At 46.9% G+C, this 18,104-nt stretch overlaps 1 protein-coding gene across 3 annotated transcripts in view; it reads right to left on the bottom strand.

Annotated features, from left to right (window-relative positions):
- Positions 1-18,104, bottom strand: part of NTM (neurotrimin) — a 433,089-nt gene that overhangs the window by 116,270 nt on the left and 298,715 nt on the right. For all 3 annotated transcript variants that reach the window (XM_004614127.2, XM_055131029.1, XM_004614129.2), the window contains exon 3: positions 6,764-6,889. In XM_004614127.2, the coding sequence (XP_004614184.1) occupies positions 6,764-6,889 (126 nt within the window). The remainder of the gene's footprint in view (positions 1-6,763; positions 6,890-18,104) is intronic.

The raw sequence follows: 18,104 nt of genomic DNA on the forward strand, positions 1-18,104 counted from the left end.
TGTTTCTCCTTTTAGCTCTCTTCTTCCTCTATTTTTTTGGGGGGGTGCCTTCCTGCTGGGGTCTGTGACCAGAGGATGCCCTGTTTTGCCTTTTTCCCTCCCCTCCCACTTGCTTTTCACTGAAGAAGTTTTGCGCACTGCTGTCCTAATGATCCCCGGGCCCGTGGGGCCTGGGACATGGTGCTGACAGGCTTCTCATTAGTGCCAGGGTGCTGAGGCAGCCCATGACATGCTGGAGCACTGCTCCTGACACTTATTCACAGGGCTGTCACCTGAGTCATGGACCTGCCAGCTCTGTTGAACTCACACTATGAGGCCTCCCTGTGCCAATTAGTGCCTTGGGGTCCTGCTCGGCTGCAGAGGAGGGTCTGGAGGGCTGATGGGCACACAGGGCCAAAGGGGACGTAGAATGGGGGAGAGGCATGGGCCAACGGAGAAGAGTTTCCTCCCAAGGGTCATGCTGCCCTCACTAATGGCTGCTTCTTGAAATACCCCAAACAAGGTCTAGAACAGCCACGTGCCCCCAGGTCACTTTATAACCCGCATGGTGGACAGCCTGCTGGGCAGACTGCAGTGGGCATGTCGAGGAGTAAAGAGTTTTCCATGGGTTCCAAAATGAATCAGTCACACTCCACTCTGGAAGGAAGACAAAGAGGGAAAGTCTCCTACTAATCTCCTGCCCCTGGCTGCCAACCCTCCCCTTCCCCCCTCCCCCTCCCCCCAGGACACTCAGGCAGGCAATGGGGCTCAGCCATCCCTGGACAGTAAGTCTGTCCTGGCAAGTCACCAATTCCATAGAAAGAACTTGGGGTGGCACCCAATGGGCCTAGAGTCCTTTCAGTCAATCTCAGGGGGTCCTGGGGGCAGGAAAATCCATCTCTCTACTACCTGGATTCTTGATCCAGGGAATTTTTTTTTTTTTTGCTTTTCTTGGGTCACACCTGGAGATGCACAGGGGTATCTCCTGGCTCTGCACTCAGGAATTACTCCTGGTTGTGTGCAGAGGACCATATGGGATGCTGGGAATACAACCCAGGTCAGCCGCGTACAAGGCAAACACCCTACCCGCTGTGCTATTGCTCCAGCCCTTTAAGCTCATTTTTAAGACTCAAGAAATAGCACAGGAGTTAAGGTGCATGCTTTGCACAAAACCAATCCTGGTTCAGTCCTAACATAGCATACAGTTCCTGAGCACAGCCAGGAGTGACTCCTGAGCACAAATCTAGGAATTAGTCAGCTAGGTATGGTCCCCTAATAACAGTAATAATAATTATTATTATTATAGTTTTTAACATATGAAGAATAGCAAAGTTAGTGTGCAGTCGAATTATTATTCATGGCAACATTCAGAATGGCTTTAGAAAACTTGTGAGGCATTGGGGGTTTGGGCTCAGACAGGACTGGAAACAGCAAGGCTCCTGAAGGAGCAGATAGTCTAGAATATTGGGGTGAAGAACGGGCCAGAAAAGGCATCCGCTGGCAGGGGTTGCACGAGGCATCAAGGGAAACCACCCCAAAGGGAATTTATACAGACCTTCCTTCAGCATCATATGTGAGTGTTCTCAGCCTCTGCCGAAGCAAACTTCAAAAGGCATCTCTCATTCCAGGACAGGGGTGCCAAGCAGAGCACCCCCACCCCCACCAAAGTCCACCAGATCTCACAGCAAATCCCAGCAAGAGGTGTCCTTGGTGGCCAGAAGCAGCCTGAGAGCCAGGAGGGTACCAGGGCTGGGTACTGGGTACCAGGGCAGACAACAGAAGGACTGTCACAGGATGTCAGATGCATTATCTAGGTACTGGGCACTGCAGGGAGGTGGAGACTCAAAGCTTAGAGAGAAAAGGAACTTGACAATCAGAAATCAGGATGTATTTAGGAACAGCTTAGGGGACCTTTCTGTGCCCCCCAACACTACAGGGGTAAAGGGTAAGGAAGTGCTTTAAGTGGCCTTACAGGAGGTGGGGATTCATTTTTGGTGTTGGCAGAGTTCTATGGAGGCCACTGCCTCCAATAGAGCAGGTGAGTTGGGACACTTGATCCTACAGGCCTTCACCTGAACTTACTGTGGGTTGCTCAGGAATGTGGCACTATCAGACATCTGCATATTTTCTCTAACGCTCATGCAATCCAGTTGAAACTGGAGACAGGAATGCTGAGCTGTTAGAGAGATTTCTCTGTCTCGAGTGAGGTTCTGTTCTGAATGCAAGGGTTAGGTGTATTAGGAGAAAAAGTGTTCTCATGGCCTCTGGGCAAACACAGGAAGAGAGAACACCCGGGACTTCTTACAGAGATAGAAAAACACGGTTTGAAGGGCTTAGAGGTTGCCTGCACTCCAAGACCAGGTCAGAGACAGGCAGCGGGTGCAGAACATTAAGTGTCTCTGAGGTGCAGACGCTCATTCCTGGAGGCTCAATGCACATGCTCATTGGTACTGTGCGGACTGAGCAATGCGCATGCTCTGTGGCTTGGAGGCAGGTGTGCGTGGTTCTAGAGTTTGACGCAGCGTCTCGGTCTCAAAGGTGCACATGATCACTTAGAATTTACTCAGAGGCCCACGCAGGATCCAGATAGATGGGGCTGGTGCTCCCGGGTAGCTATGATGAGATAAGGGCTTTTCCTCCTGCAAGGAACAAGACTTTGAGGATGCAAAAAGCCCGCTATGTGTCCTAAAACTGCGAAGCAGAAAGAGGACAGGGGAAGATTCAAGGACTTAGATCTGGTAGCAGGAGTTGGAGCACCACTACCAGGCTCTATGTCAGCACCCGGAGGTGTCTCCAGGGGACCTTGCACCATTGTCCATTCTCCATCTGCCATTTTCTCCTCACACGCCCCCTGACCTAAAGTGAGAACTATCTGTGGGCAATAGCCCTCCACTGTTTCCTCCTGCAGATTTGTTCAGCTGCAGCGTCCCTTCCAAAATGAGGCTTCCTCTTCCACACGGAAGGATGTGCACGCTGGCAAATTCCTTCCAACGTGGTTTACAGGAGCTTACTGCAAACAGTAGCCCACAAGTTACAATGGAAAAAAAAATGTTCTGTTGTGTTTTGTTTAAAAAAAGCATTTAGAGGCCAGAAAGGTAGTATAAGAGTTTAGGTGCTTGCTTTGCACACCGTCAACCTTGGTTTCCCAGCATGCATATGTCCCAGAATATTGCAAGAGTAGGCCCTGAACATTGCCAGCCCTGACCCCAAATTCCTCCTCTCCCAAAACTGTTTAGAAAGACCATATTTGTGGGGAGGATCAGAATCAAAGTACATCCTGTCCCACCTGAGGCATGCACTTTACCTCTTAAGATTTTACCCTGGCTGGGGCCGGAGCGATAGCACAGCGGGTAGGGCGTTTGCCTTGCACGCGGCCGACCCGGGTTCGATCCCCGGCATCCCATATGGTCCCCCAAGCACCGCCAGGAGTAATTCCTGAGTGCAAAGCCAGGAGTAACCCCTGAGCATCGCTGGGTGTGACCCAAAAAGCAAAAAAAAAAAAAAAAAAAGAAAAAAGAAAAAAGATTTTACCCTGGCTGATGAGAAACAAACATTTCCTTTTTCCATTGTAACTTTTGGGCTTCAAGTTACATTGTTTGCAATAAGCTCATGTAAACACATTGAAAGGAATTTGCCCAGCTTGCATCTTCTTCCTTGTGGAAGAGGAAGCCTCATTTTGGAAGTCGGGATTTTTTTTACATAATTTTTTTCAGACTCTTACCAAGAGAGAGATGCATCTAGAAAGAGAAAAAAAATTATGAAGTCCTCAGGGTTGGCCAAAACACTTTGCCTAGATCAGGATCCATTCAGGACCTCTAACGTGTGTACCCACAGAGGCAGTGCACACACAGCCTGTGCTGGCATCTACTTGAAGGAATCCCAAGCCTGTTTCCCCAGATGGGAAATAAGCTGCCTTTTGGAAATATTTTGTGGAGAAAGATGAAGTCCTGACGGTTAAGGATCTCCAGCAGATCTGGCCCTGGCCCAGTGACTTCTCTGATCTCTGAACAATCAGTCACCGGGAAGCGGCCTCCTGGTGGGTCCCGAGGTGATTAATTACTGCTTGGCTCCTCTCATCAGAACAGATCTGAGCTAGCTCATCTGGATCGGGGATTGGAGAAAGGCTGTTCATGGAAATTACGCTCATCCACAGGTGGATTGGGTTCTCCAGCTCCTCTCCCCATCTATTTTCTGTTTCCATAGCAGCTAAAACCCCAGGACTGGGAGCTGCGACTGGCTGGTCTAGCTAAGGGAATGGACCTGGGGACACATGTCAACTGGGCACATCCTGTGGACTTAGCAACAGAGAGGGATTCTCCTGGAGGAGTGGGGGATGTCAGAAAGCTGATTGGGAGAGGAGACCAAAGGAATTGGGAGGAGCATAGGGAGGAAAGAAAATCCGAAAGGAAAAAACATCGAAGCGTGAACATCCCAGAGGCTGTAAGAGAAAGGGAGCAGCAGAAAGAACAAAAAAGAGAAGCACAAAAGGGCAAGACAAAGGCAGAAAATGCACCGAGGGAGGGAGCAAGGGAGGAGACAGATGAGCAACCGTGCAGTGCCAGGAATAGGACAAAGAGCTGGAAGGACCGGAGTGAGGAAGAGAAAAGACATTAGACAGGAGATGCTGGGAAAGCCCTGCACCGAGGTGGGGGCGTCTAAGGTCCCTAGACACAGAAAAAAAACAGCACCTGGGTTGATGGATGTTGTGCAGAGTCCAAAGGCACAGACCGCCCTGGCATGCAGGCACCAGGGACTCAGCATTCCACGGTGATGAATGGCACATCCGCACACTCATCAAGTCTGTCCCTTGAAAAGCCCCTCCTTTGGAAGGATCCCGGGCTGAGTTCCATCACTAATGAGCCTGTGCACAGCTGCAGCCCCCCTCCAGGATTTGGGGCCTGTCCCCATGACAGGTCACTGCAAATGGAGAGCTTGGCAGAAAGACACATGTTCTCACTGAAGCCTGGGTCCCAGCGGGGGGCAGCTCCAGGATCCATGGCCCAGGACCTTGCCTGGAATCCTTGCCTGGAAACCTAGCCAAATGCATGGTTGATGTCATGCCTTCTCTCGTGGGGCAAATGGCCAGAGTCTGAATGGGAATGTGCTATTTAGGGCCCATATGTAGACCTGAACCAGCTGATTCTATCTTATCCCACTATTGGTCTTTCTATTGACTCATTCACTGCAATGTTTGGGGGTCACCAGGGCTACCCTAGCAGTATGCAAGGGGCTATGGGACCCAGAGAATCGAACTTGGGACCTGGGGCCTCATGTGTGCACAATCTCCACAGCCAAAACCTATTTTGCTTATATGGCACCTACATGGCTGATGTGGACATTGAAGGGCTGTGACCTTCAGGAGCAGAGGGCGATGCAGAGGGTGCACAGCCCTTATGGGAGTGCCTGCAGATATCCACTTGGGGAGGGGCAGACGGCCCAAGACCACAGCCTTCTGGGACAGAGTGAATTCCCTCACCTCCACAGAGGGCTACTGTAGCTCAGGTCCCCAAAGTGATCAGATGAGAGAATTCCCCACCTTCTCCCTCTTCCCTGCCACACTTCCTTCCCTTCCTTTTGACACAGGCTAATTCTAAGAGTGCTTTAAAGGAGTTTTCTACATGTCAATTCCCTTCTCTGGGTCTGCATTGAGAGGATCCACCTACAAAACCCAGAGCAGCTCCATCCATGGTTCCTTTTGAACATTTAAACCTGCATGACTCAGCCACCCACAGACCTTCCCACAATGAGCATGTCTATAAACGGACAGACACAGATATAGAGTTGACACCAAGAAGTCAACAAGATAAAGCTCCTTACTAAAGTCTCTGCTAAGGTGCTGCTTTCCAGAAAGCTGCCTAGGCCAACCTCTGGCCAACTTCTGTCAGGGCACAATGTTCTGTCTTCTCATCCTATCATCACTAGCTATACTGCATATTCATTCATGGGGGTTGAGTGATTTGTCTCATGAGAATGGGAGTTCAAAGAACACAAGCAGGAATTTGTCTCTGCAGGTTTACTGCTCCGTCAGAAGGGTGCAGAGACAATTGCAAACAGAAAACAGAAGCCTGAGACACGCAAAATCACAGGATGGGCTCTGCCTCCAAGGCACCCTCAGGGCAGATAGCACCTCGTCTTAAATTCACAAGGTCTAACTTTCAATCCATGCCCAAAACAACACTTAGTCAACAAAACATCTAGACAATAGGACAAGATACGTTTTGCAATTTGACCCCTGTTGGGCTATGTCGAGCATCTGGGATTAATCAGAGGAAAGTAACAATAAAATCATAAAATAAATACTTGGACTGATGACCCAATAGCTTGCAAAGCTGAAGACATACAGGCAAGCCTATATTTCTATCAGGAAGGGGGTCACTCAAAGCTCTGAGCTCCTCATGGAGCTAGTCTTCTGAAATACAGAAGAGCAATGCAGCCAGCGAGCAATGCAAAGAGCAGCACAACCAACTGAGCAGAGCAACTAAAGCGGACTTTTCCATTATGAAACACAACTAGTAATGTTCAACTAGAGTATCATGTCAGCATTACCCAGTGGCAACTGGGTATAATTTCCCAGGGAGTGGGCCCTCAAGCATGATTTCTGAAAGCTCAGTGGGTATGTGTGACTTGGAGAGAACACCAACATGAACTGCACAGCTGTAGGTATGCTGTTACCAGGCCACACGAACCATGGGACCCTTTGTGCTGAGTCCAGAATCCCCTTGCCAGGCTACCAAACCATTCTTTTTTTCTCTCATGTCGCAATACAACAGGCTCCTGCTCTTACCTTTGGGGGAGATGTGTCTCCAGGTAACCGTGGGCTCTGGTCGACCCGTTGCTATGCAGGTGAGGCTGATATTGTTCCCTTCATTAATGGAGATATCTGAAGAAATCTCTACAATTTTAGGAGATACTGTATGGAGAAAAAAGGAGAGAGAAGAAAAATTAAAATCTTGTTGAAGCTTTTTGTTGAATTTTTAAAATACTCATGGGCAGATATGCCCAGATATTGAAATATAGAGCTCTAGGAATAAGGGAGTAATTAGAGGGATCACCTTAAAGAGGAAAGAAATATTTTCCCTGGAATTGAGCCTCTACTTCCTCCATTAGAAATGCAAAGTCAGGGCATCTAATGGGAAGAAACTTTATGCGGCACTGAGATAACTATTTTGCTAAAGCTACCTCATCATATCTCCATTTTCACCTCACTTGGACCCACTTCCTTCATTCTTTGTGCCCACTTCCTTCATTCTTTGGTTCTTGAAGCCTGGTTTCCCTTAATAACCCCTGTATTGCCAGGCTGCTTCTCCTCAGGGTTCCCAGGAACCAACCCACAGGGAAACAGGGATGGAGACACCCTGTAGCCCAGTCTGCCATTATCATATGCCTCTATCTTCTCCAAAGTGGACAACTCCTTGCTGCTAAACAGATGCTTAATTCCCCAGTATCACCCTTTCCACTGGCCCCACGACAGGGGTTCACATATGGCAATGCATCTGGCTGATATTCCAGTTGTTTTATAAAGTCAGAGTGTCATTTATTGACCTTCCCCCTCCCAATTCCAATCCTTGACATTTCTCCCACCATGCTATGGTTATTTGCTTAGCGTCTCTCACCTGCTAGACCACAAGCTTTTTGATGGCTCAAGACATGACTTATTCATAATTATATCCATAATGAAAGCTCAACAAATATTTATAGGATGGAATTATAATGGTTATTTAAGAGAACCAGTTTCCCAACCTGCCACGTGTCTGTAATAACTCAGAACAGTCATTGACACCTATCATTTCAGCTCCACTGACACTGAGTTAAATGCATTCTTTGTTCCAAAAGAAGCTTACCCTCAGTCCTGATGTCAGTTTTCTTTCTATGGCACCCCAGGGCACCACATCCATCAGGAAACAATGCCCTCTGGCCTGCTGAGATCTGAAGGAAGATACACAGTGACCCCTTGCCTGCTTTAAGGCCAGAGCATAACTGTCTCATGCAATTCTGATTGCTTGGAACTTTCAGAATTTGTCTCTTTTCTGCTTGATTCATTAAACACTCCACCCTAACTGTGTTGGATTTTCTCCCCCATAAAAGGTGGTATCACCTTCTATTCATCTTGGCTTCTGCCCTTACTTATTCAATATTGGCTTTTGTTCTTCTCCAGGCTCCACCCAACTGAAGACACTCATGGGTAAATCTGTGTTGTGCTTTTGTCTCCTTATCTGCATGGTCTCCTCACTGAGTTGACCACTTACACTTTTCTTCCAACTACCTGCCATCTTCCAGTGGTTCAGGATCAGAAGAGTGACCGCCCCTTCTAGGGGCTCTTGCAAATCATCTCCCAGCTGGATGTCCTCTCCCTCTTGGGGTTTGTTCAGGCAAACAAAATAAACCCATGCATTGAATTTGGTATTTATTAAAGTTGTGTATTAAGTAGTTTTTTTAATCAACTCTATTCTACACTTGTCTCATCTTTCTTCTGTGCAATAAATTATCTGAATACAAGATGGTTAGCAACATCCTTACTCATCTGTTTTATTTTCTGCTGTCCTGAATTGTACAAAGTAAGCACCAATGAATCATATTTAGATTAAATTCACATTGAGTTTCAGATAGGCAGTGTATGTGTGTGTGTACATGAGTATATTCACTTGTCCATATGCTTACCTGCTTTCTTAGTTACTTATCATGTCAGGGATAATGGTAGTTATGTGGTAAGGACTAGAAAATGACCATCATCCCTAAGATTTGGAAGTTCTAAGACATCGTGTTGCAATTTATGTTTGTATCATTTTAAAAGCTAGATTGAATCTTTCAAGACAGAAAGATAATTGATGGGTTCATGACCAAACACTTGATTTGCAGACTGTCTGAAGGATTCAAATTTCTCATTTCCCTTGGTTCTTGAATCATGGAAGCTTAATATATTTCACTCACACAGCTTTAACTGGAGCATTTGCTTCTTGGGTCACCACTCCCCCAGCCCATATATTTGCCTGGCCCTTGCTCCTGCTGGTTCTTGGCACCCTGCAACCTTGCTGGCTTCCTGGAAAACAGGCTGCCTGCAGAACGAGTGTGCTGGCCTTGCAGGCGCTGCTCCCACAGTGCAGGTAAGTAATTTATTGATCTGTAAAGCACTCCGAGATGCTCTGCAAGGGATTATGTCACGACAACGCCATGCAATAAAATAAAACATGATGGACTTGGTGAACACAGGGTGATTTAGGGTTTGTGGTTGGAAGTGTGCTTAAAGTACATTTTAAGTGGAAATCAGGCTGGGTAATGAATTACTCTTGCTTTGGAAGGGTTTCCTGGGAGTTCATTTTCCTGGCTTCTTACATGATGGCTAATCTGCTAATCATACACTAGAGAACAATGGACAGTCCCCAAGTAGAACAGAAAGATGGTTTAGGCCAGCACTGTCAGCACAGTGAGTCTATTAAATGAGACAATCACACCTCACGCTTGGAAGAATCATCTAGAACTGTCTCCCTCCACTAACAATTGGAAAGGGTCCAACTCATGAAATAGAAGTTGGAGCTACCCTTGCTGTCCCTTCGATCTTGCCTAACAGCATGGCTGGAAGGTGACAAACTGCCCCACTGCACAGATCAGAGAGGCAGCACATTCAAGTACCTGGCGCCAAGGGTCCCGACCAGAGGTGCAATCCCAATTATCAGAGCTAAATTGGCCTCATGCCTACACTAGCAGGGGATCAGCAATATCATTTTCTCGGTGGTAACTTCTAGCACATTGTCAGTGTTTAAACTGAAATTGAATTGATAAGGATGTACTGAGGTCTTAAACAAGCCATATCCATGAGAAATTGTGGTCACCTAAGATAGAGCTACTAATAGTTCTATATTATAAATTCTGTCCCTTATCTCTGGACTGGAGCAATAGCACAGTGATATGGCATTTGCCTTGCACGTGGCCAACCCAAGTTCGATTCCTCTGCCCCTCTCGGAGAGTCCAGCAAGGTTCCGAGTGTATCTAGCCCACATGGCAGACCTGGAAAGCTACCCGTGGTGTATTCTATATGCCAAAAAAAGTAACAAGTCTCACGATGGAGACGTTACTGATACCCGCTCGAGCAAATCAATGAGCAATGGGATGACAGTGATCAGTGAACACTCCCTTATCTCTGCTCATCAGACAGACTTTTAGGAATATCCTAAGATAGTTTTTTCTACTTTTATTAATTTTCTCATTCATTCATTAATACACATTGATTACTTTCAGATACCAACATTGTGCCTCGCCTGAAGAATGCCCTGGATCTGATAGTACTGAGATACACAAATAGACACAGACCATACCCCTGGCTGTATGGTGGTGGGGGAATCCATGACATATTTTTAAAAATGCAGTGGCTCAACACTTAAGTCAGGCTGGGTAAGGATGTTCTAGAAGGCTGGCATACGTCACACCTAAAGTGAGCTTTAGAAAATAAGAAGGGGTTAATCCCTTCTGGAGAGGAGATGAGAAGAGACACTGTAAGCAGAGGGGACCACATCAAAACAGTGCTATTAGTAAGCCAGGGCCAGGTGTACTCATTGATGTCAGAAGAGGTACAGATGGAGGTGGGAACAAAGGTCACTGGACAAATATTCAATGAACATTCACTAAGGACACAATTATGTGTTAGGTGTACGGAGGCATGAGGATAGAGTCAAATGCTGTTGGCCTTCCATAAACTTACAATCTGTGCAGATAACCTTCCCAGAGAGTTGATACGAAGACAAATTTAGACACAAAATTGCATGGGATTAAATGTTAAGTGAATCATGCAGACATAAAATTCAGTGAGCTAACAAGAGAAACAGAATAACAGAGTACAGGAGGGTCAGACTAGCTTCAACTTGAATGTCCATTCTATTTAGGATATTAAAAAATAGGATACAATCATTGATGTAGAAAAATGAGGAAACTCCTTCATGGAGGTCACAATTTCAAGGGCATAGACAAGAGGACGAAGCTCCATAAAGGGTCTGGAGGTTTAGAATCTTTGAAAGTCCCCAGAGGCATTTGACAGGGCACGTGAGACTCCCTAGCTCTGTGTCCAACTGGCTACACGAGGTCCAATTACTTCATCTATTTCCACCTCCCCCACTTCCTTATCTATTCAATGGAGCTATGATGAGCCTGTACCTCTAGGACTTCTGAGAATTTGAAGAGGAAGATAATAAACATGAATTCGAGAAGCTTCCAGCACATGAAATACTCAATCAGAGAATCTGAACCTAGTATATGTTTGGCAAACACACATATGTAGAATCTCACATGTGAGATTCTCACCCAGAACTGATGGCTGATACAAATTATCATCTTTATGAAAAAATGGGCTGGCTACAAAATCCATGAGGCAAGCAAATGCTAATTTTTTGGGACAACCTGAGAAGTTTGATCCTAAATTTTAGCTCTCTGGCCAGGAATGGCAAGCATTTGGAAATTATTTGAAAAAAGAAGACATCCTATTGTGTTAAAAATATATAGCACTGTAGCACTGTTGTCCCGTTGTTCATCGATTTGCTCAAGTGGGAACCAGCAATGTCTCCATTGTTAGACTTGTTACTGTTTTTGGCATATCGAATACGCCATGGGTAGCTTGCCAGGGTCTGCCATGCAGGCAGGATGCTCTCAGTAGCTTGCCAGGCTCTTCGAGAGGGATGGAGGAATCGAACCCAGGTTGGCCGCATGCAAGGCAAATGTGCTACCCACTGTGCAGGTGCCTCCCAGCCACTTAAAAATATATAGTTTATACAAAATAATAGGGCAGCAAGGTGCCCAAGGAACTGGAATAGATGTAATTGGAGTCAAAGACATTGATGCTGAGGAATGCTACTCAAGACTGGATCTAAAGGTTTGGATCTGATGGGAAAACAGAGATTTAAGAGGCATAGCTTGCCTGTATGAGGAACCAGAAACACAGGTAGGATACAGACACTAGTGGTCTCATTTATGGCAGGCTGAACTAGCGGATACCTGCTACCATAGGAAGAACTACCTTTGAGGAGTTTGATTCTTTTGATTCTACTTCATTTTTGTTTATTTTTTCTTTGGGGGGTCCAGGGAAGAGTATACTCTTAAATGATGTTCAGGAGATCTGGGGGTCCCACCATTCTCAGGCACTGGGCTGGTAATTAAGTGCAAGGGCCTGAGGATGAGATGTTACTTGGCTCTGCAATGCTGGGGCTAGCCAGGTCTCCTTGACAGTGTTCAAAGCCTTCAGGGTCACACTCTGTGATGTCCAGGGTGCCCCCAAGGCTGCACCCAGTGATGTTGGGAGACCATGTAGTGCTGGAAATCTAACCTAGTCATGAACCCTCACTATGTTCTATCTCCCAGCCCCACATCTGGTTCTGTTTGTATATGCCAATGGTGAATTAAGGCAGAGGATCCTGCTTGCAGTTGGGCTTATAGGATCATAGGTCACCAGTGAGGTCACATCCCTCAACTGGAAGGGGAACAGAGAGGGGGATTGTTGAAGCGTGAGATCTGCTGCAAGTCTGGGGTTCTTTAGCAAAGATCCCCATAGTTGACCACAAACATGCACATGACATTGGTACTGCCCACTGATGACAAAATCTAGAAAGCATGGATTGAACAGGCAGACAGATGGATGAGTGCTCAAATAAGCTACTTCATTTTAATTCAGATATAAGAGTTCATGGTATAAAAGAAAGACAGACAGACAACTCAAATACTACATTAATCAGCATCTTATCTTTAATTCATATATAAAAGTTTTGGCTATAAAACAAATGCCCATGGGACAGAAGAGATGGTACAGCAGCTAGGACACCTTCCTGGCACCTGGCAGACCCAGGTTTGATAAGCAGGAAGGCCCAATGCAGTGCCTTAGTTTGGGAAGAAAGAGACTGAACCAGCCCTGCTCCTTGGACACAGTTTTGCATTTCATACATTATGTGAAGGTTTCATCTGGCTCTTATTGAATTTTAATTCAAATGTGTAAATAATTAAATAAGCTAATTACCAAAACAGTATTCCCAGGAACTTCCCCTCTCTTGGTTCTGCTGCCACTGCCCAGGTGTTAAGTTTTAATAATTATGTCATTAATAAATAGCAATTTGCTGTTTTTAGCACACAGTAGATACCCTATTAAATCCAAATTAAGATGCCTTATTAAGCACAGCTCGGTCCTATGGGGCTGAGAATGCACAGAAGCTACTGGACCCCATTTCTCTGCAGGACACATGCTGATCTATGCACCCGAGGGCTTCCCATGCACGCCCCCTGCCCCCACCACCTCCTTTCTGCAGCCAAGATTTGAGGTGCCCGTGGGGACCTAGGACAGTTCTACTCCAAAGCCTGGCTATTTTGGCCTGGGACCTCTGTCTAGAACGAAAAGAACCAAGCTGAAATACTTTAGTTGTTCTGGTTTCCAGATGTTGTCCACTCCCATGGATGGAAGTCCATAGCCTGACGTCGACAAAAATGAGACAGCTCTTAGGGACAAGCAAGGGGATGTAGTTAGAGGATGGATCTACCTTCCCTCAAAGGTCCATGATGTGGTACAGAGATGGGTGGTTAGAAACAGAAATTGAGGCTCCTGCTCTATCTATCGGGTTTGGGTTAGGGCTTTACTTCTCTTATCCACACTGACCTGAAGTGGGCAGTGATTGAGCACAAAGGCAAATTTCTTCCTTGGCCCCAAACCAGATCCTTCATGAACCAGGTTCTTCCTGCCTCTCCTTACCCCAACCCCTCTCACTCCACCTTTTCTCTTTTCTCCTGAATTTCAAGCCATATTTGATGCAGATCCTTTTCGCTGCCCTTTCTCCTTGTTTTATCACCTCATTCTGTCTTTACAGCTCAGTTTCAAGGCAAAACCCTCCCGTCCTCCCCCTAAAGCAGGCCTCCTGCCTCCCCCACCTCCTCCCCGGGAGTTTATAGAATTGTAGGCTCTCCCACTGAGCATGGAAACCCCCTTCCTAGTCTTGTTGTTAGCACCTACTATGGCGGCTGCCACAGTCTGTGTTCAACAAATCACATCTGAATGAACGAATAAGTGTTTTTACAAGGCTGTATGAAAATGCAAATCAACGGAAATGAACAAATTTCCTTAAGATCTTTAAATAGGCCCCAAGACTCTCCACATCGATAAAAATGCTACTCCTTACTATTTGTGAAAGGGTTGCTGCAAAATAGGTGTTTAACAATTAATACCTTAGGCTTCCTTACCTACATTAACCTTCCATGCGGGGATCATTTGTAAGGTGAGCTGTTTGGGGGTTGCCTGGGGTGAGGATGCCTCACAGGAGCAATGGGACTTTTGGTGAAAGCAGAAATGAGTGCCAGAGAATGGGAAGGGGCTCTGCGTCGACTGCTCTGGTGATTCCCTTCCTGTTTTTACTAGAGGTTGCTGGCATTGAAAGGGGGAGATTGGGATGTGTTCAAAGACAGGCAACTGAACACTGCAGTTTTTAAGTGTGGGGTTAATAGGTTAGAACTAGAACTAAAAATGCATATGCATAGATGAATGCATAAAAACGAATGAGTCACAGAAGTCATGCGCAGAGACACACAGCCACAGCGACACTGAGGTCTCAGGACTCCCTGTTGTGAGAAAGCCATTATCTTGGGTTCCTGGCTCCATCCTCTGAATTGATCTCACAGGGCCCTTGGATCTCACTGGTCTTTCCTGCAGAAGAGATTAGCACTTAGTGAGAGTTGGTAAAGGGATGGGTGTTGGAACACTGTATGGCTGAAACTCAATTATGAACAACTTTGTAACTGTAGATCTCATGGTTATTCAATTAAAAAAAACTTAGGGGCTGAAGCAAAGCATAGTGGGTAAGGCCTTGCATTCGGCCAACCTGGGTTCGATTCCCGGCGTCCCATATGGTCCCTCGAGCACCGCCAGGAGTAATTCCTGAGTGCACAGCTAGGAGTAACCCCTGTGCATGGCCGGGTGTGACCCAAAAAGAAAAAAAAACCTTAAAAATAAAAGATACAGTGAGTTTCTTGATTGGCTGGAGGAGAGCCAGACAGGAAGTGACATGGGTGAAAACCAAATGTGATTGATTCTCAAATTTCTTCTCTTCACAGAGAGAGATGCTCAGCAGAATAAAGATTCCCAATCCTATGTTCTTTGGAGTTTGTGACAAATGACCCAGTGGCAGAGCTGTCCTTCATTTTCCTCTCTCCATGTCTGGCTGGGCCCCCATACATAGGGCAGGGGGTCCCTGCTTTGTTCTTCATGGTATGACTGATTAGAAGAGAAGACAAGATGACTCAACTCATCAATGTCTTGTTTGGGCCTCCTCCTTCTCCTCCCCATTCCCTCAGCAACCCTTATTCTTATGCACCTAGGAATTCGTTTCCCTCCTGAGGACAGGGCTAGAGTGCCAAGCATGTTTCCATCTGAGCTAGCAACTGGGCTTCTGACTCCTGAGGACCCAATGGTCCATCCCTCTCTCCCTCCATTTCAGAGACACAAGCAACCCAGGCCACCGCTGCCCACACCAGTCAATTGGCAGATTCTGTCTAAAAATACCACTCTATCTTTCTCCCTCCCTCCCTCCCTCCCTCCCTCCCTCCCTCCCTCCCTCCCTCCCCTCCCTCCCTCCCTCCCTCCCTCCTTCCCTTCCTTCCTTCCTTCCTCCCTCCCTCCCTCCCTCCCTCCCTCCCTCCCTCCCTCCCTCCCTTCCTTCCTTCCTTCCTTCCTTCCTTCTTTCCTTCCTTCCTTCCTTCCTTCCTTCCTTCCTTCCTTCCTTCCTTCCTTCCTTCCTTCCTTCCTTCCTTCCTTCCTTTAAAGCTTGGTGCATGAGAGCACCATCTCCTGTACTTCTCTCTGGAGAAAAAGAATCCCACACTTCCCCTCAGAGCTATGCTACAAACTCAGGCCTGACCACTATCGCTGTATAATAAGCTCATTGAACTCTCTGATTCTATTAATTATAGATGCCTGTCTGGCTTCTCAAAATAGATGTTCTGTAGATTGGACAAAACTGGGGGAGGGATCACATTTTCAACATAAAGTTTCACTCAAATGCGATTCATTTGTGTTCCGAAAAACTTGGCGCTTCTAGAAGTCAATATGGAACAAAGACATGGATACCAGGAGCACTTTTGAGGGAGGCGCTTTGGTTCAGAGGCTGACATGGACAACCACTAAAAGAAGGGGTGCTCTCAACTTCTTCATATAGGGTCTCTTTTGGGGGGCTCCTTACAAACACCTAGTCTTTCTCAAAGTGAGTTATACTGTCCCCTCTCCCAAGATGCTAGAATACTATAGGGGGCAGTACATGGAAAATTGGGGGGTTCTTGGGGAAAATAGGATGTTCTACAGATTTCCATGGGAGTGCTGAGTGATTTTTTCCCCATTCTAAACTGGGGGAAAGAGAAGAAGCAAGCTTGGGGACCTTTTTGAGAAATGGCCAGGGGAACCTGCAGGCAAAGATACTTGGTGAAGCAGGCTGGAAGTTTCAATGCTCAGATCAGCCATTTAATGCAATGCTGCTTGGGCCAGGAGTGCTGATGGCCACTAGCGCCACCCTGATGCTGCTTGGGGACTTATAAATAGCACCTGCAAATGAGTACCCAGATGTACGGGGAATGGGCCTGCCCAGCAGACCCTCAGCCATGCAGCCCAGAGCTTGCTGCCTCAGCTCAGAGAAGGCAAAGTTCTGATAAGGGGCTGAGAACTGTCAGCTCTGGGTTTGACCATGTGGGGGAGCTTCTGTGACATTGCCTGGGGCCGATGATTATGTCTCTTCCCACAGCCCTTGTGTTAATTCTCATATCATATTTTCTCTCTTTCTCTCTCTCTTTCTCCATGTTAAAGGCATTCATGTTTGCTGGAAAACCATGAGGTCCCAGGAGAGAAGAGAGTGATTTATTTGGGATTAGTCATAAACCACTGGTTCTGGAGTTTGGAATTTGTTCCTCTCAGGCTCAGCTGAAATGTGGAAGGAAGTTCTGATGAGCCCTGTGCCCTGGCCGACTCTCTTCCTCCCTGATTGAGATGTACAAGGAGAAAGCAAACACCACGCGGTTTTCTCTCCACCTTCTCCTGCTTCTGGCGAAGGCAATCAAACTGCACTTCACCACCGCTGCGTCCCTGTAAGCAGGGGGCGCCTTAGACTTGGCAGCATCCAAGACGGGGCTAAGACATTGGTCTTCATTGATTGTTTTTTGGGGGGAGGAAGGGGGCCTCCAAAATAATGCTGGGAGTGTGGGGCCTGGAAGACACTCTAGCAATACTCCTTCAACTGGACAAGACTGTTCAGGGCTTGAGCTCAGCAGCTACCAACCAGGAGCACATCCAGGGGGGCTGAGGATGGGGACCTGTGTGGCACAGGGGATCAAACTCAGGCTTTTTTGCACACAAGGCAGCTGCTCCAGCACTCTGTGCTCTCTCAAAGCCTTTCTTTATGTATTGTCTGATGTAGGAATGTCACGATACCATTGCTAATACGGACCTACCAGTCCAAGGCACCGGGGCTTTCCCAGATAATAGGATATATCAGATGCTTTGGAAAGAACACAGGACCGAGGAAGAAACATCTGGTTCTACCTCCCAGAGGCCAGCTCTTCTGAGGTCAGTTCATGAAAGGAGATGAGATGGAAGGACCAGTGAACCCCTTCTATACCAGGCACAATAGAGGTTTCCATTTAATCCCTTAAGGTCTCACAGACCTTACCTCTACTGCACAGTAAAAACACTGCAACTCAGGTTAAACAGCTCTCAAAAGCCAGATAAGTTATAGCTCCTTCAATAAAGTACCTCTAAATTGCAGCTAAAATCTGTATAATCTAGAGGTCCTCAGAAATTAAAATGATATTAGTCAAAGGAACTTAGCCAGTGACCTTCTTTACCTTGAGACCTTGTGAGAAAAATAAATAAGGAGAAAAGAAGGAAGGAAGGGAGGGAGGGAGGGAGGGAGGGAGGAAGGAAGGAAGGAAGGAAGGAAGGAAGGAAGGAAGGAAGGAAGGAAGGAAGGAAGGAAGGAAGGGAGGGAGGGAGGGAGGGAGGGAGGGAGGAAGGAAGGGAGGAAGGAAGGAAGGAAGGAAGGAAGGGGAGGGAGGGAGGGAGGGAGGGAGGAAGGAAGGGAGGGAGGGAGGGAAGGAGGGAGGGAGAGAGGAAGAAAGGAGGGAGGGAGGGAGGG

This window comes from Sorex araneus, chromosome 3, assembly GCF_027595985.1.
Source record: "Sorex araneus isolate mSorAra2 chromosome 3, mSorAra2.pri, whole genome shotgun sequence".
Classification (NCBI taxonomy): Eukaryota; Metazoa; Chordata; class Mammalia; order Eulipotyphla; family Soricidae; genus Sorex; species Sorex araneus.